This window comes from Amia ocellicauda, chromosome 18 (genome assembly GCF_036373705.1).
Source record: "Amia ocellicauda isolate fAmiCal2 chromosome 18, fAmiCal2.hap1, whole genome shotgun sequence".
Taxonomy (NCBI): Eukaryota; Metazoa; Chordata; class Actinopteri; order Amiiformes; family Amiidae; genus Amia; species Amia ocellicauda.
Genome location: NC_089867.1, coordinates 13012501 through 13038833, shown reverse-complemented (window position 1 = coordinate 13038833; position 26333 = coordinate 13012501). Strand labels below are relative to the sequence as shown.

Below are 26333 nucleotides of genomic sequence, written 5' to 3'. Positions count from 1 at the left end.
AAAATGATGCCACGTATAATTTATGTTACATTATTAAACATTCATATGTTAATTTTCAGTGCAATTGAACTGTAATTACGATAGAGTTCAGATTGTCTAATTTAAGAAAACAATGCTTTTTGTATGATAGTGAATACAATTATACAATTATAAGCTTGGATCAATGAGAAAATCTCAATTGCCAAATGACAATTTGCCAATTACGAATTACAATTACAATGCTTAATGGAAACATTTTATCTGAAAAAAGATTATTCTTTCAATGCAACCCAGAACTGTAATCAAAGTACTGTTTTCAATGTTTAATTGGCAGAGGGTTGAATCTTTGATATGGTCTGTGCTCCAGACATACCCCAAGTAATTGTTATTACATACACGGATTTCATTTTGACATACTGACACTTTCATTTTGGACTCTTCCTACCAATTCAGTATCTAAAAATAATTTGGGTCATCCAAAAAGCATCGCTCACACTCCACACCATCAACATTAATGGGTTTCAAATTGTATACTCGGAAGAATAAAATATATAATTTAAAGGAAACAAAGTTGGCAACAGCTATACAGGGGTATCTAAGACATTTTATATTATAGCATCAGTTTGACTCTCTACATTAATGTGACTTGTAATTGTTATGATTTGAAAGGTATAAAGAGCACCTCACATGCCAGCAGAGAGCATTACCAGTAAAAGGCTTAGGTGCAAAGAAGCCCATTTCCTTTATACTTGTGAAACATGCCTTGAAAACTTTATGTTGTGGAAGATATTTTATAAATTGTACTCCTTTTAAATGAGGACCTCAGAACTAAAAGACCCTGGAGGCAAACCATTTCTGTTTCTGTTACACTACAGACTGGATTAAAAATTGATGCTACCACTGCAGCCTTTGCTATTTTATAGAATTGTACAACTGCATGACTACAACTGGTAACAAGCAGAAGTCATTACTAAATAGCTAAATGAATAATGTGAAGAGCTAGTTTAAGGCTACTGCAGTTTTTTTCATAAGGCTGCAGTCCAAACAGCTTGAGTGAGCTCTTTGAGCATCTTGAATGGCAGTCAGACACAAGTTACAGCACCATTATGATGCATTCATTTCTCACTCTTCAGCAAACCCCACACATCGCAGCACAGACACTGCTATACAGAATAGCAATCACTCTTCATCCAGAGGCAAACTGCTTTTATATACAGTCACCTGCAAATGTATTCATAATCTGAATGAAGTTTAATTAAAAGATGATGAAGGTTTACATTCAGAATTTATCTTTTATCTATCTATCTATCTATCTATCTATCTATATATATATATATATATTGCTATAGCAATCATCAACAGGAATTAGCTACTCGAGATGATATAATAATATGCAGTGATGGCACAGACCTCTGCTCTCATCTTTGCAAAGTCACTGAACCAGGGTATGTCATATTGAGTAAAATTTTTAGATAAATTACATAAAATAAACATGAACAAAGAATTGATTTAGAAAGCAGAGAAAGGTTTCAGAGGCTAATTAAAAGTAACTAAGGGTAGCTAATTAAATTTGTCTGTATAAGTCAATAGCTAGTGTGAGAGGCAGGCTTGGAGTTCAGGCAGGTACCCAGGGCAATATGTTTCAATTTCACATTTTTCAAATCACTTGCCAAATATTTTAATAAGACTCTTGTCTGATTTAGAATTATTATATTAATGTCAAGCCATTTTCAACTAGGAAATTGATAAAATATTTACACTGATTGTTTGTATTGTTTCTCAACTGCCACAATGCCAGCATGTTAAGCATACTGTGATGTGAAGGATCGGGTAACATGATATCAGATCATGACAGTTCCTTTTGATTTATTGCAAGACGCAACTAAAATGTAGTTTTGAAACAGCAAGCCTTTTTGAACCTTGCAGTGGTTCTTTTATCAGGTTTGAATGTCAACAGGAAAGAAGCTTTTCCTGCATGGTGGGCTTGTCCTTGGTTCAGAAGAGGTTAACCATGTTTCAAAAAGCCCTTGTGTGCCCTTCAGTGTTTCAGGCAGATGCCATGTGTGCTGGTGATGCCTGATGGGAAAGAGGGAGCCACACCTGATTATCCTCAGCACCATCTGTGGTTACAGGCAGGGAAGACTCGTCACACACAGCAAGACTGCGTACCAGTTTACCTTTTGCTCCCGTCTGAAAAAAATAAGAAATAGTGTTCGTTTCTGCCATATTAAGCCACCACAGTCAAATATTCACATGCTTAAAACTGCAGACAAATCTGTAGAGTTTTCTTCAAAATTGAATGAAACTGAAAAAAGGATATATTCTGTGGTAATTTTACTGCAAACATTTATCATCAACATGCTCCCCCCTTTTAGCAGTTATGGATGCAATCTGTCACACCAGTTTAATAGTCACTCACCATCTATTCTTGCCCATTCTCTTCTTCTCATCTACCAGAGCATATTTATACTGCTCCCAATCTTTTTATTTCACTCCTGACAAGCTATTTTTACAAAATGGCAATTGGGTCATTGTCAGGAGAGTATCTGTCAAGACCAGCACATGAATTCCTTGAGCTACAGTACTTTTTGTGGGTTTAACTGGCAGTGTGAATAGGATCTGTATCAAACTGAAAATCAGACCCTTTACTCACACATCCACTTGCTTGGGAAATTTATGTCAGAGAATGGAATGATTCTCTGCTTTTGTTCTTCTATTTGTGAAAAGAAACTAAAACACGAGACAAACCGCAGTGCAAATATAGCAATACATGTAATTTTGGGCATTTTCTTTTGGAAAGGAAAACAAAAATACAAAAGTTGATATTCTTCTTTTCTTAGTTGGATTTCTGTAATATTATCCAGGTGTATCTATGATTATGACAATTACATTGTTACTTGTTAACCCTTCCTGAACACACACACACACACACACACACGCCCTGAAATCAGAATTCTACAGAAGCAGATAGCCAAGCAGCGAGTATGGCCTCTATTAAAAAATACTGCAGCTAAATTTAGTCCAACTACAGCTGCTTTGGGAATCCGAGACAAAAAAGACAACCCTTGAAGGAGATTATATGACAGACCTGCAGATATAAACACCCTAAGCAGTGCAGTGAGCTCACATAAGGATACAAAATGCTTACAAACGTGATTTAACAGTCAATTAACAGACCTGTAAAGGACAACACCCAACACAAGCGAATCAATCTAAGGTATATCATGAACCAAAAACATAAATTAAATAGCTGATGGAGGACATATCAGTATGCAATATTTCCCTGAAATGTTGGACAAATATATGTATAAGTATCTTTCCTCTCATAATTATAACTAATAAAACACTGTTATTATTATTGTGGTTCATTAAGATGCTCATGTTTGCCTAAAATGTAAATTCTTGGATTGCAGTACTGGCACAGAGTTTAAAACAGATTTTAACTCTGTGTCTTTAAAGTTCTTTGCCCTCAATATCAACAACCACTGCCAGATAAATTCTGCTCCGCATCAATCAAAAAAACTTGAATCATACTGTTGTGCTAAAGTTTCATGCATATTCAACACTTGTCTGTTAATTTGGCAGACAGCACTAGAGTTCTCCTTGTTATGTTTCCCCAACTGTTGTCAGACTAGTTCAATTTACCTCAGAAATGTCACAAGTCAAACAAACAAACAAACAAACACAAAAGGAGCCTCTAAAATGTAGTGTGCACTTTCCGATAGAAAACTAGTCTATGGTACTTCGCCAAATCCTTTCACAGTTCAAGGACTTGAGTCTGGAGTTTTATGCATATAAAATAGCCTCATGGGTTAAAACACCAATTTGTTCCATAATAAGGTTAAGAACATAGCTCTACATATGTGCATGTGACAAATCATTTTTTTAACAATTATTTTAACAATTCCCCAAAATCCATTGTCAGTATGCTGTTGTCTCCTTCGTGTATGCTACATAGCATTGTAAATATATATCTCCAAGTCATCCGCATTAATAATAATGTAGACCACTAATACCTTACTCACTTAAAACACTAAAACCTGAAATCCAATTTTAGTTTCCTAGAAAAGCGGCAAATCTTCAAATTGTATTTTACTACCCATAAATGATCAATTAAAAGCCTTCTGCAGAAGCAGTGTATAATGATTCTTTCATTATCATTTATCCAGATGGGAATCAGTAACAGCAATCTGTATACTGCATCTTAACAAACGTATTGATAAAAAAAAGATTAAATCATATTATTGCACAAAGCAAGCTTGATTACATTACAATAAAAGACATCAAGTTTCAACATGAGATTTTAAATTTTGCATTCTCGAAATAAATAACCCCAGGACACTTCTGGCATCCCAACGTGTTTATTTTCTAGGTTATTTACCTACGGGAAGTCTGCTAATTTTATTTCACTGCCCTTGATTCATCTCGTTTCACAGCCACCTGGTCTGAAACATATATTACCACCTGCTTACTTTTTTTTTTTTTAATCTGCTGGATGCCGGTTCTCATACAAATGTGGCCGGCATTAACAAGCTCTGAAATAGTGATCACTTAACAAGCCTGGGTGAAAATGGACACAAAATAAATTACCAATCCATGTGGAAAGAAGCAGCGGAAAGGCCACTGCTGTGCTCAAAAGTACGATCGATACAAATTGAAACTGAAATGATGAAAAGTTACGTAAGCCAACCGTTTGTCTCCCAACAGACAACAATGACACTTGCTTACAAATTATTGACATTCTATTCCTACTGAATTATGGCATGACACCCTTACCTTCACAAACTTTAAAATCTCAAGGAGAGCAGGAAAAGACACTGTATGGTGGCAAGCACTTACACTTCTCTGCTAAGCTAATATGGCAAAGTCAAAATCTGTGTAACCAGTTTGTTCCTTTTTTTAAGTTGTCCTAGGGCTTTTATAAAAAAAATATGTATTTTTCAAAGCTATTTATGGGACTATTTTGCCAGTCAAAAACACGAATGCTTGAAGTATTTTGTACAGGTGCTGGTACTTGCACAGGATAAGTTGTGTAGAAGCAATAAAATAATGCATAAAGTAACTTGCATATTATCATCATTATGGTATAATCTGTTACAATATTACACTGGATGAAGCGATTTGTAAAGATGGTATTTTATTCAAATATTTCCGGGCTCCCGGAGGCATCTGCATCCACAAGTGCTTCACAGCAGGGGCAGTCCCCTTCATCTCCAAAATTGATAAAACGACTCGCAGGAATATAAAGCTGTTGAAGAGCTCCCTGCATAACCGAGGATGCGGTTTACAGGTTTACAGAGTTACGGAAAATGCAGTTACACAGCAAAATGAGCATGACGCCGTAAAGCGAGGTGAGACATAACTTACACTGTATAAATAAGCAAGATGCACAAATGCTGTGAATGTTCACAGACACCCACAGACTGTACGCTCTCACACAGTAACACACAGACACACAAGGAGTAGTAAAACATCACTGTCAAAAAGTCATTCAAACCCACTCACATGTACCTTATCTCTGAAACCACACTGGCTCAGCATGCATACTGTTCTGGTTAACCCTACCTTGGGTCTTTTTTTCTGTTGTCCCTGGTTTACCCCTCGCTTCTGCAACAGAAAACAACAAACAGACATCAGTCAAGGGGTATAAATGGCACCAGGAAAAAACAAAAACAAAAAGCTTGTTTGATTTTGACATGTGTGTATAATACAGTAGAGAATTTAGTGATGCATTGACTACATTGAGTATCCAAACACAAAGTCTTGACATGTCCCAGGAAACACAAACAAGCCAAGTAGACAAAACATGTTATAGAAATGCAGTGAGCTTGTAAAAAACACAACTGATAATAATAACTATAATAATACACACTCCCAGACATATAATAAAACAATACAAATGTAAAAGGGAAGAACAGAGAGTGAGGGGCGCCGATGGGAGGTGTGTTAAGAGTACCTGCTGTTCGTCCTTGGCGTCGACCTGTCTCTCCTCCTTGGCGTCGACCTGTCTCTCGTCCTTGTCATTCTCCTCCTCCTCCAGGCTTTGGGCTTTAGTGACCCGCTGCTTCGGGGAGGGAGGGCAAACCTCTCTGTCTTGCTCACCGCCCCCGCCGCCCCTCTCCGGGGTCTCCTGCGCTGCCTCCTGGCTCACTTTGTCCTGTTCAGACATCCTCTCCGAAACCAATTAAACGCCAGCAAGATGCAGTGACCTAATGGGTAGGCACATACCAAAATATATAGAGAGGTTAAAAAAATATATATATATTAATTTATTCCACCCGGTGAGTGGTCCTCCTTCTTTGAAATTGCCCCCCAGAGAGTTTGAGAGTGGGAGAAGAAGAAAGAGGGGGTTACAGACTGGGAGAAAATTGCCATCTCCTTCAATGTCTGTCGCCGACTTGTATATACATGGCACTCTTATATGAGTTTCGCCGACTGCCAGTAATTCAATTGAAAAAGTAATAATTCCAATAAATGACAAAAACTAAATCCGGTAATAAAGCCCTCTTAGGTCAACATTATGCTGGGCTTCAAACTGACAGCTCCATTATTAAAACACTAAGCCTGCTCTCTGGTCCCTTGTTAAGTCTCGCAGATTTCAGAAACCGAGCAAAAGGGAGACCTTCAGGTACGGTAAGTTCTAATGAAGACATTGCCGCAGAAAATCAGGTATGATGCTACCAGGAATATTGCTGCATTCGGAAACCTAAGATTAGAAACACTGTGTACTCAATCATAATTTGAACAGTGTGAATTATTTACTCTGCATTGACCAAAACCCCCAGAAAGTGTTGTCAATTTCTGAGCAACTGCGGCTCATTAGAACAGAAGAGACGTTACAGGTATTGAACACATTTTCCAGTCATGCGATAGCTTATATAAAACTGATTTATTTATTTATTTATTTTACTGTAGCGGAGGGTAGTGCTATCATTATCACCCAGTTGTCACATTTATATTTCTCATTCATAAAACAATCTGATGATACTAAATGTATTTTTTTGACATAAAATGTCAAACTGTTCCGTTGCTCAACTTGTCAATAGATTGTAAGTTGTCAATATAAAGACACGATATTTACCATTATAGGTAGATGCCTTTCAGTTGGAATCTGCCTTCTCAACAAATCTGGTGAAGGTTTTGGTAAGTCGGGAGAATTAAAAAGCTATGCCTTATGCAATTGCACAAATTAATTTAAAAAATAATAATTGCCCAGTATTATAAAAATATGTTTTTAATGTAGCTGAATTATATCAATTTTATTATGAGTTTAGCAGCTATGTAATGCTCTCCCTATCAAATAAGGTGCAGTGATATTAAACTAAGCCTCCTGTGCTGCTGTTAAAATATCTGAACATCCACCAACATTGACAACTGCTTCTCTGTGAAGGTGTGTTTCTTTCTTTGACCTCTGCCGTCTTCCATGTTTTCTGTTCTGCAATTTCATTTGACAATCCAAGACACTTTGTTGTACAAGACACTACTGTGACTTCTATTACTGTCCTATAATAATTGCTACCTCAGTATACTGTTTTATTGATGCATTTCAGCAACCTTTTCTGTATCTGTTCTTCAGCAGACTCAGGTCAATGTCAGGTCTCTCCAAAGGACACTGCCACAGAATTAACTTTACAGATATAGTGGTGGTAAAAGGACGTGATGAGTTAATTTACATGCAAAGTGTAATTGGTTCTTGGAAATTAGTTGTTAGTTGTTTTCTGTCAGGAAAACCATGCCAGAGATAAAGGACTGAACTAATCCTGACTGAATTTTGTGAATCAGACAATATAGCCATCTGTGGGCATTATCAGATAAACATACTAATAACATATGTTGAAATCTGCCTTTAATATTTTTAAACAATTAAGCAATGCATATTGAAAAGGGAAATATATATATAACCTTACCTTCAGTGTAGATTTTAGCTTAATTTCTCGGAGCGTTTTTAAATGCTTCTCTATCTGAAGTTGATGAGTCGAATCCTCACGAGTGATCAATGAGAGAGCGAATCCCATGTCCCCATTAACAGTCCATAAAGCCAACCTTCATTCTTTTCCAACCGACAGCTTGGCAAGCCACTGTCATTCTGCAGCAGGAGAAAAAAAAAGGGAATAAGGGGGAACACAAGAAAAAGAATAATGAAACACAAGTCTTGCCAATGTGTTTGTTCTAGATATTTCAGGACACATTAATGCCCAGCTTCAGTCAAATCGTTTTCACAGCTATATTCATCTCCACCTGCCTCCCAACTGCTTCAGTAATGAAAGTGGGAGCAGGTTGTTTGAGTTATATCGGCTCCTACGTAAAGGGCTAAAATTAACAGATGCATTATAAACCCACAGACTGCTGCACCTTTTACTTTAAACTTACAGCCCTTGAATATAGTGTCTTCCCTGTGAAATATCAAAGAAATTAACCATGCACTAAAAGCCACTTCCTTCCTATTTATTTCCATAGTCCTTTCCTCCTGATAAACATGTGTATTTTTACATGCTTATGTTCCTGTACTACATGAACATTTTCTGTAAATACACTGCACATTTTAAGAATTCACTTTGGAAAAAGGGAAATTGGCAGACTGTTATCGTTGCATGCAGGCGTCTTTATGGACTTTACACAGCATGCTTCTGGACAGACTGGAATGAAGCCGATTGTGACTTTCATCCTTGGAGATCCATACAAGACTGCTTTGCCATTTAATTTTCTTAAATAAAAGATACCTGAGATTGTGTTATCAACCTATCAATGTGCCATCTACCAGTCTCCATTTAAATATTGGAATATCTATTAATCTCTCTCTCTCTCTTATTATCATTATCAGAATGGCTTTTAATATTTCTTGGGGCACTGCAATATTTGCTCAACTATTTTATTTTCCAAGCAACCAAAAAAAAGTGAATTCCTGTTAATGTATTAATTAATTAACCACTAACCATTGTATTTATTTATTTATTTATTTTAATCAGTAGCCATTGAGTTAAAAAGGGAAATATGAAACAAAAAAATCAAGCTTTCATATTACAAGCAGAGAAAAATGAAGGACCTTGGAAGTTAGGCAATCAAGGAGTTAATGGAAAGGGCTTGTTTCCAGATCAAGGCCTGATTCTGCTACTCGGTCACTATGAGTAACCCTGAGAGAGTGACTGACCTCCTTGGGCTCTGTGCTTCAGATGAGACATAACCAGGGTCCTATTCTCAGTGACTCTACAGGCGCAGCTGTTGATGCAGAGTTCACCAGATTGTGACACTGTCACTTTGGGTCAAGGGGTTTGCTAAATGGTTGTTAATAATAACATCTTGAAAACAAACAAATCCCTGTCATGAAACAAAATACCTTTTTTCTGTCTCAGCTGTTTTACTTCCATACATAATAGTTTTGATGAGTTGTAATTCATCATCTATTAATAGTGTATAGACTGTTTATTACATGTTATCTTGGCAGAGAGTGCTCTCCAAAGTTTTGCGCTGAGAACTCAGTAAATAACATTAATGAAATGCATTATTCAGGGATTCACAAGTTTATTTTTATTCTTTTAAACTGTTATCAGTTCAGCTCCAATGTACACTCTCGAATGATCTAATCATCTGCCTATTTAGACATTTTACATTTTTATCAGCTTTTGCCCACTTGGCAGATTTTCCCTGCATTACTACATACTAGTTGCTTAGACTTCACTTTAGCATGAACTATAATTCACATCTATGTGCCATTTATCTTATCATTTACCATCAATATAACAGAATAACAGTCAAGATTGCTACACTACATTGCTATAGGCTACTGAAAAAGTCAGTCTTTCAAACAACTATAAAAAAAAACTAAAAACGGAACAGTCCTAACCTCAAATCAGCAGAGGGGAATCAATTTTCAGACAATGATTTATTCAGAAATCTAAGAATACACACTCAAAATCCTTTAGATGGAATGGTTAGAGAGCATCCATTAGAAAGATTTTATGTCATGATACCTATATTACACTGATACCAGACACCTTCATTTCAGAGGTCTTGAAAGTATATTGATATTTGTATCGTATTAGAACATCATGCTCAAATAATGCAGTTTCACATTGATTTTGAAATCAATCAGAACATAGGTTGTGTGTGCTTTGAGTGTCACAACATCTCTGGCAAACCTCATTGATGCTTTTAGCCTGCTACGCAGCGTGATGCTTTGGCCACGCCATTTCATGTTAAAGTCAGCATGAGATTACAAAATGGAAAAAGGAGGAAATTCATGGTAGAGCATTATTCATTAAAAACAATTCCACACGTCTATTTCTCTGAAAATGAAACCAAACGTATACTATTGTTCTTTAAACAAGGAGGAAGGTCTCTGCCTGGGTTTCAGACCCTAAAGTGTATGGATATTTGCAGGTTGGACTAACTTCAGCTATTTGTATGAAAAACCTGCTTTCTCATTGTCACAACACATAGTGCCATATTGACCTTAAGATTGATTTTGGTAGCATAATATATTTGTGTGGTTTTGTTAAATAAAATGTCAGGCACCACAAAGTCTAGTTCCATTTTCTTACTTTTGGCAAACACTTTCATATTTTAAAAGACACTGTTTCCAAATTGGGGATAAGAAAAACATATATACCACAAGTACATATCTCTTCACAGAAAATCACAAACAATACACCAAAGGGTCATCAGTGATGAACCACACCAAATCCACTGAGGCCAGCTGTATGATATTTGAAAATATTAATGAAACATGGAAAAGTCTACAGAATATCAGTCAAATATAATGTTCCAGTATATGTATTATTTCTACTGCAAACACTAGTGAAACACACAACAATATTATCTAACTTTAAATCACAATAGATTTTAGTACCAACTAGACCCTTTTTCTTGACTTCAGAAGAAGAAACAGTAAAACCTATGTATCTATTCACCCCATTTTCATAAACATAAAATGAAAGTATGCATGTTGAATCTATGTATACACACTTATCTGATGGCCATGTCCCTGCCCAGTACAAAGAGGGAACTGAGGGCTGTGCCCACAAACATGTGGCTATAGAATATTCACATTCAAAGATCTGGCTCTAGAACAGGTCCCTTACAGTTGATCAATTCATGTTTCTTAGCTGTAGAGATGCCAGACAAACATTTATTTATTTATAAGCACTGATTCTCCATTTCCATATATTTAATATTTAGTTTTGAAGTGTAAACTTCTTTGAATTTCATGATATTATTTATTAAGCTTCTTGTTCAGACCGGCTCACAATGCTACCTTATGGATGTGCAAGTATAGGGAAGACAGTACATTATACTATTAAAACATATATAAATATTCCTTTTGCCTACTAATTGATCCAGTTTCTCTCCCCTGTCATAAATTAATTCTTGAACTGAATGACACTGACCTCATATTAAAGGCAGCACTTTAAGTAACAGGGAAATAAATTCATAACAGTGATGTTATGGTACTAACATGTTTGACCTCAAAATTGATTAAAAAGACAATTGAGAAGAAAATGTAATTGATCGATGTTAATCAATTATTTTAAATAATAAATAAATGCAACTCTTCTCCCAAAGTCCTCAACAGCCACTAACATGTTTGGCCATGCTTAAACATATATGAAAGATTTAAGTCTACCTTAAATTTTGGAATCTTCCTTGAACAAGTATCTAAGAATACGTTTGTGACCTTGGTTAGCTCACACCGAAAACATGTCCTTGAAAACACATGGCTGTAGGAGCAGACACCTGTCTTCCTGGCATGGATTTTGAAAGAATGCAGAGAATCACTAATAGAGCCAAGTCAACCCACTGTCACCAGGAAAAAGAAAAAACATTGTGTAGAAAGCATTTCTTATGGAGTGATGAAGGATCATGGCTAATCATCATCTAAGCACTGATAATTCTGCTAAAAGTTTAAAGTTTATTATTGTTAATACTAATAAATAACCAGTACAGAAAAGTGAGTTGTTTCAGTTTCAAGAAGCATCACTTAAGTATGGGTGCATCATGAATCATTCAGTGGAAGAACCCATGTGATTAGACAACTCAATACAAATACAAAGGAAATGTGCAAACTGGAGACGGTATGAAATAGACTTGTTTGGAAAGGTTGCTGCCCGCTAACAGCATGCTCTCCAAATGGGTTGGGTGCAAAGACTGACTTCACCAAAATACTTCATTTAAATTTCCAATTGTGCTGAAGAGGGATACACAACATTTTCTTTAAATGCCCTGAAAGGATTTTACAACCTCCACTCTTGCAGAGCAGGCGTAACGTTTATGAATCACAAGCATGGGGAATGCAACACTCACTGAGCTAGGTCCCACAGTTAAGAGCTTTGCTGCTTTTGCTGGTGTGGACAGGGATGAAGTGATTTCACAGATGACTGCCATCCTTGTAACAACACCTTCTCACAGAACAAATTACTACCACCTGCCAAGACACAATTTTGATACCTAGAGTATCATTACATAACACTTACATTGCTTTACTTACAATAACTTACATTTACTGTAGGTTATTAATGTTGATTGAGTTAAATAAACAGTCATCTATATACTTGATGAGATTTTTTTTTGCATTTGCCGTATCTTATGCTTTCAGAGATCAGTGCCTTACCCATGGCTATGGATATGCATTAACGACATTAGTATGGTTTAATGGGAAGCCAGCATAAGCTTCTGGAAACAGTTCTGACTCACTTTAAAGTCATTAATTCTTGTTGCCATCACTGGTCTGTGATTACAAGGACTATAATGAAACGAATTGCACATACACCCCCACACATGCAGGTTACACAATGGTGGCCAGCAGCTTGCGTGCCCTTTGAAATTAACGACAAATTGGAACTCTAAATGGGAAACCATGATTTGTTTTACAACACTAAAGCAGAAGTGACTGTAATGAAAGTAATTTGAACAATTGTATGCACATTGTACATCTCCAATCGCACTACACATTTCTGTTTATTGCTTTCTTTTCTAAGGACAAACATGTGTAAGCCCAATGCGAAGGTCATGCCTTGTATTCTTCGCCACTGTCTGTGTCTTTCAACTGGGAATCCGAGATGGATAACCTCAAGTCTGTGGAGCTTGAAAAAAAGCAGGTCAGTTTACGTTTAAAGATTTTAGCGTCAGATAATGAGTTTGCCTCCACATGGGATAATTAATGCAATACTCAAACACCTCCTAATCGGTTATTTCCTCCAGATTGGTTAATCAACCCAAAATGATACAAATTAACCTCCACGGGTTGGATTTTTCTCCTGTGGGCGCAACTCGTGCAGAAGTTGAGGCAAGATTATTAGAAGAATCATGATATTTAATAATCAGGTCACGAAGGAATTGAAAGAACACAAAAGAATAGCCAGAGTAAATTACAGGAAAGGGCAGCTTTATTACACAGCGTGATAGGGACACAGAGCCTTGGTAGCAAACACACTGGAATAAGAATGGATACTCACTCTTGATCCTGTCAAAAGCCATAGCCCTGCAGGTTTTTATATGTAACTTAAAATTCTCAATAGCTAAAGACTGGGCAATAGTGGTAATTTAGACTAATTAAGTCAGTAATTGTTATAATTAAGTCAGTCAGGGCACAGGTACAGAAGAAAACAGTTGACCTTTTGTTAGACGAGGAATGAGTACCAATATAATCTCAGGAATAAATGTATTTCATATTTGTGCATTCAGTCTTATGTCTTGTAGAGGTTGCATGCATTGTCTGGGGTTTAATGGGGTTCTCTTTTGATGATGTCATCCATTGCCATACTATCATAATAATCCTGCAGCTTCTTTAGATCTACTTCAACAACTTTATGAGCTAATAAACTTGATGGGGCAATTGAAATGGGCAATTTTATTTATTAAATATAATTGGAAAAGTTACATTCGTTTAGCTTTGTTAATATGCCTATACGTCATCTGAATTACAGATCAGACCAGGAAACTTTGTCTTCCAACCATGATAATACATTTTAATCAGTACTATATTACAAACACAAAACAATAATAACAAACACATGATAAACATGTACAAATAAATTAATAACTGAAAGGTGGTCACCACTTACAACTCTATTTCCCAATGGTAGTTTGAGTAATGCTCTCTGTAAAGGACGGTGCTTTGTTCCATTTAATACATGTTAATTACATATCAATATATATAAGAAAGACCCCTGGAAATATAATTTATCATTAGAAAAGATCACAGTAATAAAACATTTAAAACATTTAATTCAACATAGTCTTTGATCAAGAATGAAACAGATTTTACCTTGTATATTCCCTGCATTTGAAGTTTCTCATTCAACTTTTACAAATAGTCAGTGGTCTGCTCTCTGCACTTCACTTGTAATTTCATTGGGTTGTTTGTCAGAATTGTAAAGGACTGCGATTTCCATCATTACGTGTGAGCTTCGGGGCATTATTAATGAATCTCGAAATACCTTAATTCTATCCCTTGCTTGCAGGCAGCAAATGGGATTATAAATGGGTTTACATCTACTTAACTCTAACCTTTAATTCAGCTTCATGTCAATATCTTAGAGTTTAAAGTACTTTATTCAAATAGTCTACAGTGCCACATTAAGGGTGCATTGAAGCTGTTTTAACCACTTACTTTATCTGTTGTATCTCAACTTTTTACTTCTAACATGAAAAGGTCATACCACACAGCTGGGAAACAATGAACTATTTCTGGCGTACTTTTATTATGTACTAAAATGTACTGAAAATGTGAAATATTGAATTGTTCCCTTTAACACAGATGCCAGTCATGAGCTCAAAAGTCTAAAAAGAGCAAATGGAAAACTGTGAAGTGACATTTCACTACTGTCTGATGTCTGCCTCTCCTTTGGCTCAATGAAAGTTAATGCTCCCCAAGCTGGCATATAGTTTGGCTGGATAAACGATTGCTTATGATGCTTATCAAGCCAACACACTATGTACACCCCTGCTGTTTTACTGTGATGGGTAAAATTAACCCATTCTGTACCCTAAAGAGTGGATGCTATCCAGACTACTTCACCTTACTTTACTTCATTATGAATGTAGTTTTCAAAGCATTAGGCAGTGTTATTTATGCACTTATCTTCACATCTAAAGAGCTTATGCATTGAGATCTACTTGATAATGATGCTAATTTTAACTTCAACCCTATTCATTCAATAAAAAGAAAGAAGCCTACTTTTGCTTTTTTTTAATTACATATTTGAACTTGCTGAGGATAGGGCACACCGCCAATCGTTAATGAAAATGAATCCTTAATAAACTGACTTGCAGATATAAGGGAGATATTATTCCCATACACAAGCAGACTACACCCTGAATTGATTTGGAGGTATATTGTTTAACAGGTTAAATATGTTAGAGAATATCTGCAATTCATTCCTGACTCAGCGACATGACTTAAATACTGTAACAAATGTTTCAATGCATTGTTATTTTGGACAGCAAGAAAAGGATCGGTTTTCTAATCGTTCATAGCTTGGTACCCACCCATCTTGTTTGTTTGTGGTATGCTATTGTAATTTTTAGCCCTAGGCTCATGCCAGGTGATAAGCACAATCAATAATCTTGTGAAAACAATTCATGAGATTCGAAGCCACACAGCTAAGCACCTGCCTGCCTGTTCAGTCATATTGTGATCTTCCTTGGGCAAGTTGCAAAATATGACTGTAGTTCAACTGTACCTTATCTTAACATGTGTACAGTAGAGACAGCACCTTTATGGTATCCTGTCTAGATCGCAAGACAGTTTTCATTTCTGTTGTGTCGCCTAAAATGGTGTCAGAAGAGCTAACAGAATGCCTGGATGTAATTTTGACAAACATTTAAAACATATATAGTCATGTAATTGAAACAGTTGTTCCTGAACAAAATTAGATGATCCCTGTACATTTCCCATCTCCAGCAGAGGCAGGGCTTCTCGTGTCTCTGACTAAAGAACCGCCTGGATTTACCAAGATATTTTTTATAGTGATTACAATATTAATGCTTTTAAGTCACAAATTACAACATTACTTTTGTCTGAATTTACCTGAACAGCTGACACAAAAATCCCAATGAAAGTAACATTAACTATGCTATCAGTTATATATATATATATATATATATATATATATATATATATATATAATCCCTTTCTCCCTAGTTTATATAATTTATATTGAGATAACTATCTATATATGTATACAATTATACAAAAGCAGCAAGTGCAGAGTCCTGTTAAACAAAGCACCCCTTATTCCATCAATATAGTGAATGTATTGACAAATGAGCCCATTAATGCAGTCTCCCCGGTGGTCCTCAAATGGGACTATTTATACTGAACTACCTTCAGAAAAGCCAACCAGAAGTAGGATAAAGTGAACTGAGCTCATAAAAATGTGTAATGTATTGTGAAAAACAAATTATATGGTAAAGATTCTTATGGCATCGTTACAAGATACAGAAATCAAGGAAACAATCCACACAGAGTGAGATATGTATCTTTCTCAGTGCTATATATGCATGTATGTTTTTGTACATGTATGTTTGTGTAAATATGTGTACAGCTAATTCTTAATATTTTATAATAATTTATATGAAGGCTTAAGCATCACTATCTGATCCATACAAACTGATCAGAACTCACCTGACAGCCGTTTCACACTTCAAAATCGGCTTGTCCGTTTTTGTTTTCTCTGTCATTTGCTGATTATGTTGCATAAATGTTATCTGCCATTAATGTAGTGAAAAATAAATTAGAAGCACCGCAAGCAGGGAGCACTAAAAGCTTTGTTGGCAGAGGAATAGAACTGCGGTGCAGAGCACACTTTAATTTCCCCGACACTTTTAGTCTCACATTTCTGATCTAACTCATTGTCTCTATGGCCATTATGCTATTTTCTTTTTGTATTATTCATAGTGTCCTATTTACCTTTTGCCTGTCTTTTGTAGACAAGCACCTGCATTTCTATGCTACCAGTCAAGTTAAAAATAGTCATGGCACAAACCAATCAAGTAACACAATGTGCGAACAATTCCCACTTAAATAAAGGTGTGTGACTTAGTTCCTCGGGTTAAGTGTGAAATTTCCCAAACTCCACTACATCAAACAGTCTCTTTCAACACACTATAACCACCAAATAACAAACTGTTACATGAACTGCTTCGAATGAAAAATCTGAATATGATTTTGTGTTATTAACTTTAAAAAGGAGAGAAAGGAAAAACATTTGAACGTTAAATAGTTTGAGTTCAATAAATTATAAGACAGTGAGTGTTTAGATCCAGAAAAAAAGTGCTTCATTCCTTGCTCGTCTGTTCTAATTATTTTAATTGGATCCTTCACAGCCGAGCCCCAGCTCCTTGTGGAATAGTGTATGAAGAAAACGCAAAGCGATGGATTCCACCGAGCCTTCCATTCCTTAACCTCCACCTTTCATTATAGCTTCCATAAAACGCTGATGAGTTTCCAGTTGCCTTCGGAAAAGCTTTTGAGTTATTTCCAAATGAACACAAGGATTAGTGCTGTAAATCTCAACCTGCATTGAGCATTCTGGTCCGTCCCAGGACAGTTTTAAATGACCAGAATAAAACCCAAACATCAAAGACATATTTTACGGTTGGTTAAGGTTCCAGTGTCTCTTAAGATTGTATTTATTTATTTACTTATTTCACCTTGAATCTGGAATTCTGCCTTCATTGTTGACAGCGTTGCAATTTCTTTTCTCTTCTGTTTGAACCCAGCGAGATTTTCAAAAACTGCACGGCTTAACCATTTACAGAACTCAGTCAGAGTCTCAGTGGAGTTTATAATGATTCTTGCAGGGCCTTGATGTATTATACAACAGCCTATTACACTTCACAGCATCATATATAAATTATACATTGAGCATTGTAAAATAATAATAGGCTTATTACAAATAGTTCACAAAACATTCACCCAAGACATATTTTATAACCTTTTACTGGAAAGATCTGTCTAGCTTAATGATGGTCAGGAAACAGGCACTTTTTTGGTTTTGTAAATAAAGAAAATATACAATTAACAGCACTTTGTGAAGATGAATCAATTTCAATTTGTACTTAAAGCATATCTATTTTGATTGATTGTTTATATTTCTAGAAATTCCTTTGGAGAATACCAATATTCGTTGGACTGTTTATATAAACAAACAATCAAAATCACAATCACAATCTCAGCATACCACAATGCCTAATTAGACCATGATGTTTAAAATACCACAGCAATGACAAGCACGTGGCGCACTGGTTCAAAGTATGCATCAAAATAAAATTAAATAAAAATATATGACATGCTCTGTAAGAGCTACATTTTATTTATAAATGCTAAATGTTTATTACGAGTACATTAACCCACAGAAAGCCTAACTGAGTTATTTTTTGCATGGTGTTTTACCTACTCAGTTCTACTTCTGGGAACGTGCCAGTGAAATGTCAGTCTGCTGCTATTAAAAGTGTACCACCCTGTCTTTTTCTGTCAGCGTTATAACCAGAGGGTGGGACCTTCCCTTGCATAACGGCAGATCCTGATACTTAGGTTAAGCACTTTGATTGAAGCAACATTAGTGCTCCCAGGAGCAGCATTTCTTTTGAATTCATAAGCTCAAGAATAAACCCAGGACAGGGATTTTGAAACAGCCTGAAATTGGAGAGGTGCAAGAATAAAATTAGGAGGAGTACAGTGCGCGGCTTCTCGTACCAGGGAGCATCATTTAAAAGCATTCCATAATAAATGCAGTATAAAATCCCACCGCTGTCTATTTATTAATGCACACCGAACAGGAATCTGATATGCATATTGCTAAGTGCAAGCAGGTTCATTTTCTCTATGTTTTCATTTTGCTCTGACACTTGCATAAAAAGATGTGACAAAAACAGTGGGTGCATGCTTTTAACAAAGCCAATTCACCTCCCTTGAGATATTCTTGTGCTACCTGTGGTTGCCCTAGAGTCTGATTGCATTAATCATTCATTTTAAAAGCTTGACTACTGATACTACAACAGTAATGTTGATCATGTAGTACAAATAAAAATGCATACATATTTCTCCATATTATATACACTGAGTACATTTAACAATAGCGGCCTTACAAAATAAATACATCAATAAAAATGCTGACCTTTTGTTTGGCACATTTTAAATCCATCATGCTATGTTTTTAAAACAAAATGTAGAAGTGTACAACATGATCCTGCAGTTTGACTATTTAAAACGTGGCTCAGTGTGATAATATATTTGTTTAGAATGTCTTAATGTATAGGAACACATACTCATTATCAGCATATTGTTTTTATGTATTCATTTAATTGACCCGTGCTTGGAAGAATGACAGAATATCAAAATAAATATTAACCTATAGAAACTCGATATCTAACTAAAAATTCCAACATGAACAGAAGGAATGGAGGAAGAAAATGTAACAACTAAGCCCTCCAAGCTAATAACATGGCATCGTTAAACCATTATTAAAATGCAGGAGAAAAATAAGAATGTGCAATTGCTGGTAGACGAGCTGATTCTCAGTTTCTAGACTTAATTGCCGAGTGCCACGGAATCAATGAACCATCATGTGCATCAGATGTCACGAAGGATACTATGAGTATGATCTTAATTGGAGGATGGAAACCACGCTAAAGCTCCTACTGAATATTAATGATCGGGGAAAAAAGGGAAAAAAGGCAGGAAGAAAGGTGACAGGAAGTGGCGAATAAAATGTGTCATGCATTCTGCTTGGGTTTACAGCTCTCGCAGATGGCGTTCATTAGTAAGATGTTAATTTTGACATATCTCACAGCATAATCTCCATTGCGTTGAGTTAAGAATCTTGGAATTAACATAATTTATATCAGCATGTTGTCAGCATTGCGGTGCTGGAACTGGGGAGAAATCATAAAGAATAGATCTGCCTGCCTTTAACTGGGTGAAGGCAATTTGGGATTGTTCCTGAGATTTGCACTTAGGTTTAAATGGAAATCCTGAAACAGGATGCAGAGCAGTCTGCCTAGGGTGACATTGGCTATAATTATATTGAACATGTTATTAACTGGTAAAGTAGAGACTTTCAGATCTCATTTACTTGTTCTAAAAAGCAATGTGGTATTGGAAATTGATCAAGCTGTGCATGTTAATCTGTTTCTTCCTCTCTTGAGATAGCAAGAAAAACAGACGCAGAAGGATCCTTCTCAGAAATAAAGAACAGCAGAACATTTTTTTTTTGTAAAGCTGGCTCCTTAGAACTGAGTCTTGCTACTCCAGCCCACCATACATGTATGTATGTAACTTTACATTCACTACAATAGGAAAGGTTAGATGTTGTATAGTGTACTGGTGGTGTCATGCAATGTCATTTGCAGCTGTCAAACTGAATGTTGTGAGGTCTTATCTGTTTAAAAGTGAATTGTCTGATAGCTGCCTTTATAATCAAATGGACAGACAGCAGAATGTGTTTAAATGCAGCCTATTTGTTGCTTACAGTAGACATGACTACTGGATTACACTACAGCTGTGATTTTGTACAAGTATCTTTACTTAGAAACAACAGCTGCGGCTAACTTTATATGATCTACCACTAGCGATACTCCCCAGAAGGCGGGAGACTGAAGTAAAGCCAGCCGGGGTAACATTTATAAAGCTTGCAGCAGAAAACTTACAAAAATAAAAAATTTACTCCAGTAATACAGCATTAACACTTACAGTCAGAACACACCTTGATTAGCTAAAGTGCTGTTTGCTTTCCCACTGGTCAATCATACCCAGCCCTCGTCTTTGGACACAACTCTAGTCTGGGTTTCTTTAAGACACTTGTGTCTTAAATTAACATAGGGACTCTGTGTGGGTCAGGTGCAATAGTCCTTGTGTTAAAAGGGGCATCAAGGCTGAAATAAACTGCAAAGCATGATGATATAATGATATTAAAGATATTCGCACAACAGTAGCACTGCACCTGCAAAATCTGTTCCATGGTGTATTTGATCTGAAGCATCCTTTGAAAAGTGATCAGCCAGCAAGTGCATCATATCTAAAATTACATACTCTACTGTACTTATGGTACTGTTTCTCCTAATGCCTGTTTGTACACATGTCTCCATGATAGGAAAATGTCAATAATAATAATAATTATTATTATTATTATAATAATTTGAAAAATGCTATTTGCAGAATCTATTCTTGACTGCTGAAGAAAATGGTTTTGCACAGCATTGTATGTAAAAGGGGATATTTTGTTTATCTGAAAATCAAGGGCCTTCTGTTTTACTATCTATTGATCAGAGGGCAGTGACAGAGACAGCTCACAGTCAGAAATATTGCCTGCTATTGTCTTGCAGGATATAATAAGCTTTACGTCCACTGTATTATTTCTCCAGCTTGCGCCTTATTGGTGTATTTTCTAGTGCAGGAAATATTGCGATATGTAAACATTGATCTACAACAGCTTGTACTAAATTCATCCATCAAATAAAGGAATAAGATACAACTAATGGATAAGACGATGGGATGATTGTCTTGTGAAAAATAAAATATTTTTTAAGGTCTATTGTAGGTGGATTAAGAAGCAATAATCAAGGTTCCTGTTTGTTTTTCTTCCAGTGTTTACATTTTGAAACCTTTAAATCTGACTCATATTGTGTCCCCATTTCATCCCTTAAGTGCACGGAGCACATGACATTATAACAAATGTGTCTGCCCTGCGTAGCAATTTGTACTTCTGTCCTTTAATTTAGTTATCCATAAATAAATAATGATTCAGTGGTGGCTGAAGGTCTCCCCATGATTGGGTGAAGAAGCCATGACTCACCACATTGGCGTAACTCGTTAGTAGATGGGAGCGGCATCGACTGAACTCCAGACCCCATTGACAACAGCACCATGTTCTAAGTCGCCAAGCCCCCACGATGTATAAACAGGAATGTGAGGAGGAGGCACTGATATCAACAGAGCTTTCTTAAAGTGGGCGGGGGGCTAGTAAAATATGCACACCCCCTCAGACTCATATTCAAATTAGCCACACAAAAACAACAACAGAGGAAACAAATACAGGACAAAACGTGTTATAATCCAAAGGCATGTTTCGCCTCACTGACTGACCAAAACGGATTTGAATTGTTAGCGATTGTTTCCTTTTTTATTGTTAATTACGTAACAATAACAAATACAAAAAAAATGCAAGCAGTCAAGAACCCCTTCAGGAAATATTCTTTTGGTGAAAATAGACATGACCTGACAGACAAGGATGAATGGACAATGCAACATATACTTTCTCTAACTGAAGCAACTACGCCATGAAATTGATCACACTTTATTAATAACCAAACTAACATTTATTTTTATTTTTCATTCATCAGTATTACTACTGTATTGTAGTTAACTATACCAAACAGCAATCAGCTCCTTACCAACTGGGTGAACCTGTATGGCAAATAATATAATTTGATGTCAGTTACCCTCAGGTCTACTTCATTGCCATGACCACAATGCATGATAACAAAACTGTAGTAATGTGACTTCCATCCACTTTCAGTCACAATCCCGACTGTAAAAATGCTGGCTTTATTCGCACAAGTCCTTTTTGTTCACTTCACATTTCCCACAAACAGCCTTCAATTATTAATCGACTCTATGTTTAATTAATGCAATCATTCATTCTGGGCATAGCCCAATCAAGGACCATGGAGCATCTCTGACAAGCCTGTACGGACAGCAATGCACCCTGTAACGCAAATGAACACCGATGATAAAGTACCTGCGTTATGAAATCTGAACACAAGGTATAATGTAGCCATTTCCACCACTATAAACACGTCTTTCTCTTGTAATTCCTTTCAAAGTCGATGTATTATCCTCAAGCAAGATTTTGAAATGGGCTAAGGATTACAAACGCGAAACATCAGCTCTTCAAAAACGATTAGTGATTACATGGCTCGTTTGTGAAGCCAAGCTATTCTTCTCCTTTCATTCCATTCATGAGTGAAACAACAGCTGTATGTGACTGCTGACAGGTGGGGTGATTGTGGCATGTATGGGGTATTGACAATCAGCTCAGTGATCTGGTAGTGAAAATGAAATAAAGGCTTCTAAAAGAGGGTCCGTTGCTCCAGAATCTACTTCTGAGAAAGGCTCAAATATTGGTGAACAAGAACAAGACAAATAAGAACCAGAACAAGAAGGAGGAAGAAAAGGAAAGAATTCCAATGGCACTGCAAGCAACATTCAATTACAACTAAACTGACCGACGCAGTAATGTCGGTGCTGTCAAGACCCACTGAAAGTCTCAAACCTAAGGATTACCCAGCACCGAGAACAGAAAGCACTTATTTAACATGCAGATCTTAATGTAATTCACGATTGCCTGTACGTTTGTTAAAATTACCCACACTGCTATAATAATCCCCGTACTGTGGAGGGAAGTCTGTAGGTTTTCTATAATGACTTGGGAAGATCTTCTCATATGGACTGGAAATGATAGTGATGTGCAATCTATCCGTTTCATATCCAGCTAGCCATCTTTAATCTACCATTGAATGTGGATACATTATCAGACACACACTGATTGCACAGACAGACATAGAAGAGGACGATAGATAGGTTGTAGGATATTGTGTTTGTTTTACTTATTCTGTGGCATACAGTTCTCCATTTATATATGGAGAAAGTTTATATTTCCATTATACTCTGCAACAGCTCGTAGTATGCATGTGTGAAATATACATCTATCTCCATTAGTAAAAAGACAAACAAAAAACAATTATTTTTAACAGTCTATTTCCCATTACAGCCTATATATGTTGCACCGAACAGATTGCAGTTTTTTTTTTGTTTTTTTTTTGTATAATCCTGGTTTAATTATTCTATGAAATGAATGGCTTCTTATAAGGATCTTTAGATCAGTATTCATCTCAAAAGCTCTGGTAGGAACATTAACAATATCTGTATTCCTGGAGAAAATGACAGCATGTATCCATCATAAAGACTGCAAACAGGAAAGGAATATTTATTTCTATAGGGTAACACTGTGAATGAATATCATAAGAACGCCAATTCACAAACATAAAATACAGGTATCGCAATACACATTAAAATAAATAATAACAGGACCCTCTGAATTGAATCTCTTAACAGAGGGGTCACACAGACAGCCCCTTTCAGATAGAAAGCAGTACATGTATTGTATACTCTACCTTTCACATCTGAACTGGGTTTTAAAGTCATATTTAATAAGGACACAAAATAACAATATAGTTAAATGTAAAGCAAGAAATATACTGCGATGTGCTTGTGTTTGAAGATGTGGCTCAGTAGGCATCCTGAGCTTCAGAAACTGAGGACAAAGCGGATTTACCTTTCGACAGCAAAATAAAAGGAATGACGCCTGTCTTTTACAACATATTGCTATATGAATACAACACGCTTTTAACGCAACAAAGAAAAAATCTTCCATCATAACACATTTGTCCTTTAGGGAAATGTTTGAGTTTTTTTCCTGAACACATCTCAGTAGGTCAGTTTATTGTCACACGATAAAATTGTAAAGCACATAATGTGATTGCATGGCTTCTGCAAAGGCTACAGTCTCACCTTTTGAGAAATGGGAATGGTCACAATCCTACTGGATTGAAAAATGTATAAAGACTTCACATCTGCTTTTGAAAAGCAATTATAGCATGCCACTACTGATTCCATTGCATGTGTGTTGCATATGATCTAACTGATTGTCTATTTATAAATGATATCAAGGGGACAGGTTAGATAGAAAGATGCATAGATTAACAGTGACAAATATGCATTGAAATCTAAAAGTAAACATTGGGCAGATACCCTATGATCACACAATAGTGATTTTATTTTTAATTGTCATTGTTATAATTATTATTTATTTAAGAATTGTGTATTCGTTTAATGTATTACACAGAAATAAACAAAATTCACATTAATACAAAGATAAAGTAACTTAATATATGTATAGACAGATTAGACAGATAGACAGATAGATAGACGTTCATTATTATTCCAACCCACCACTTGGTTTTCTTGCTGTGAGAGCTGCCTATATTATCTAAGTGCCATTAAAAATAGGAGATACAGGACTGCTGAAGTGAAGCGCAACCTAACAATGAAAATTATGCCACAGTTGTCAGGGTAATAAAACTCAGCTGATATTCGAGAGGCAAAGCTAAAAGGAGATTAGCAATTTGCAAACCTAATAGTTTTAGCACAACACGCTGTGGCAGATTTTTATTTATTTATATATATATATATATATTTTTACACCACAGGGGTCTGCTTTTATATAAAAAAAGGAAAGGAAAGCTAGCAGTTCATTTTAGTGATTGACAAATACTGAGCCAATTTAGAGCAGCATCTGTTTTGGACTCTGCTCTACCCTACCTGTCTTATTGATGCAGTGCATTTAGAGCAGGTAAAAAGACGTGCATCAGCAAGTTGGGCAGCATATGGTTGCCGTCTTTCAGCTGAAAGGTGCAAAAGCATTTTCATTCACGTCAAGTGAAAGTGTCAAATGTATAGTAGTCCGCAGCACTGATTAGTATGAAAAATAGGTGCTGCATGTTCAACTGTGTGCATTTTAAAGTACCTTGTATTCGCTAGCAACACCATAAATCGTGTATTTCGTTGAGTTTCTATTATTTTTTATTTCAGTAACCAAAAAAACAATAGCAACACAATAGCCATATTTAATAAAACAAATCTTAATTGTTTCTTGTTTATTGATTTGCACTCTTCCTACTGCCATCTCAGGAAAGCAATTTCCAAATCCACAGGGATGAAACACATTAAAAAAAGGAAACAGCTCAATAACAAATTATAAATATATAGAGTGTTGATTATCAGTTACAGGTACAGAATCGATGCTACATTTTTCTTGTATACGTTTTTTTTATTCATACATTTTGGAAACTAGTAGTCAAGAGAAACAAATTAATAGCCAAGTGAGATTATTTTGAAGCGTTCTTGTTTTCTTTTTATGTTTTGTTATTGGTATTACATTTTCATTGGGATAGCTGCAGCATCTTGTCACTCTAATAGTATTGTCTTTAAAATAAATAATGGTCTATTATACAATGTAGAACCAATTAAAAGCCAGATTAATTATCTCCTTGCTTGGCTCAGATCTTGTTTTTGTTTTTTGGGGGGGCTCTAAACTACAGTCATTCCTTATGCTCTATATATATTTGCATTAACAGAAGAAGATGATCAGGAAAAATCAGGAGTGGGGGGGGGTACATTTTCTTTAAATTACATTCTGTATTCTTAAACCATTGGTCTTAGTTAAAAATATGTTTTAAGCACAAAGCAGGGAAAAATACATTTACAAACCTGAAAAGAAGGTACACATATCATAATA

The 26333-nt window shown here is 36.0% G+C and overlaps 1 protein-coding gene across 2 annotated transcripts in view; it reads right to left on the bottom strand.

Moving 5' to 3' along the window:
• Positions 1–26333, bottom strand: part of arpp21 (cAMP-regulated phosphoprotein, 21) — a 72432-nt gene that overhangs the window by 42746 nt on the left and 3353 nt on the right. For both annotated transcript variants that reach the window (XM_066690906.1, XM_066690907.1), the window contains exons 2-5: positions 7887–8065; positions 5936–6188; positions 5545–5586; positions 2080–2169 (exon numbers count right to left, since the gene is read on the bottom strand). In XM_066690906.1, the coding sequence (XP_066547003.1) occupies positions 2080–2169; positions 5545–5586; positions 5936–6148 (345 nt within the window). In that variant the 5' untranslated portion in view covers positions 6149–6188; positions 7887–8065. The remainder of the gene's footprint in view (positions 1–2079; positions 2170–5544; positions 5587–5935; positions 6189–7886; positions 8066–26333) is intronic.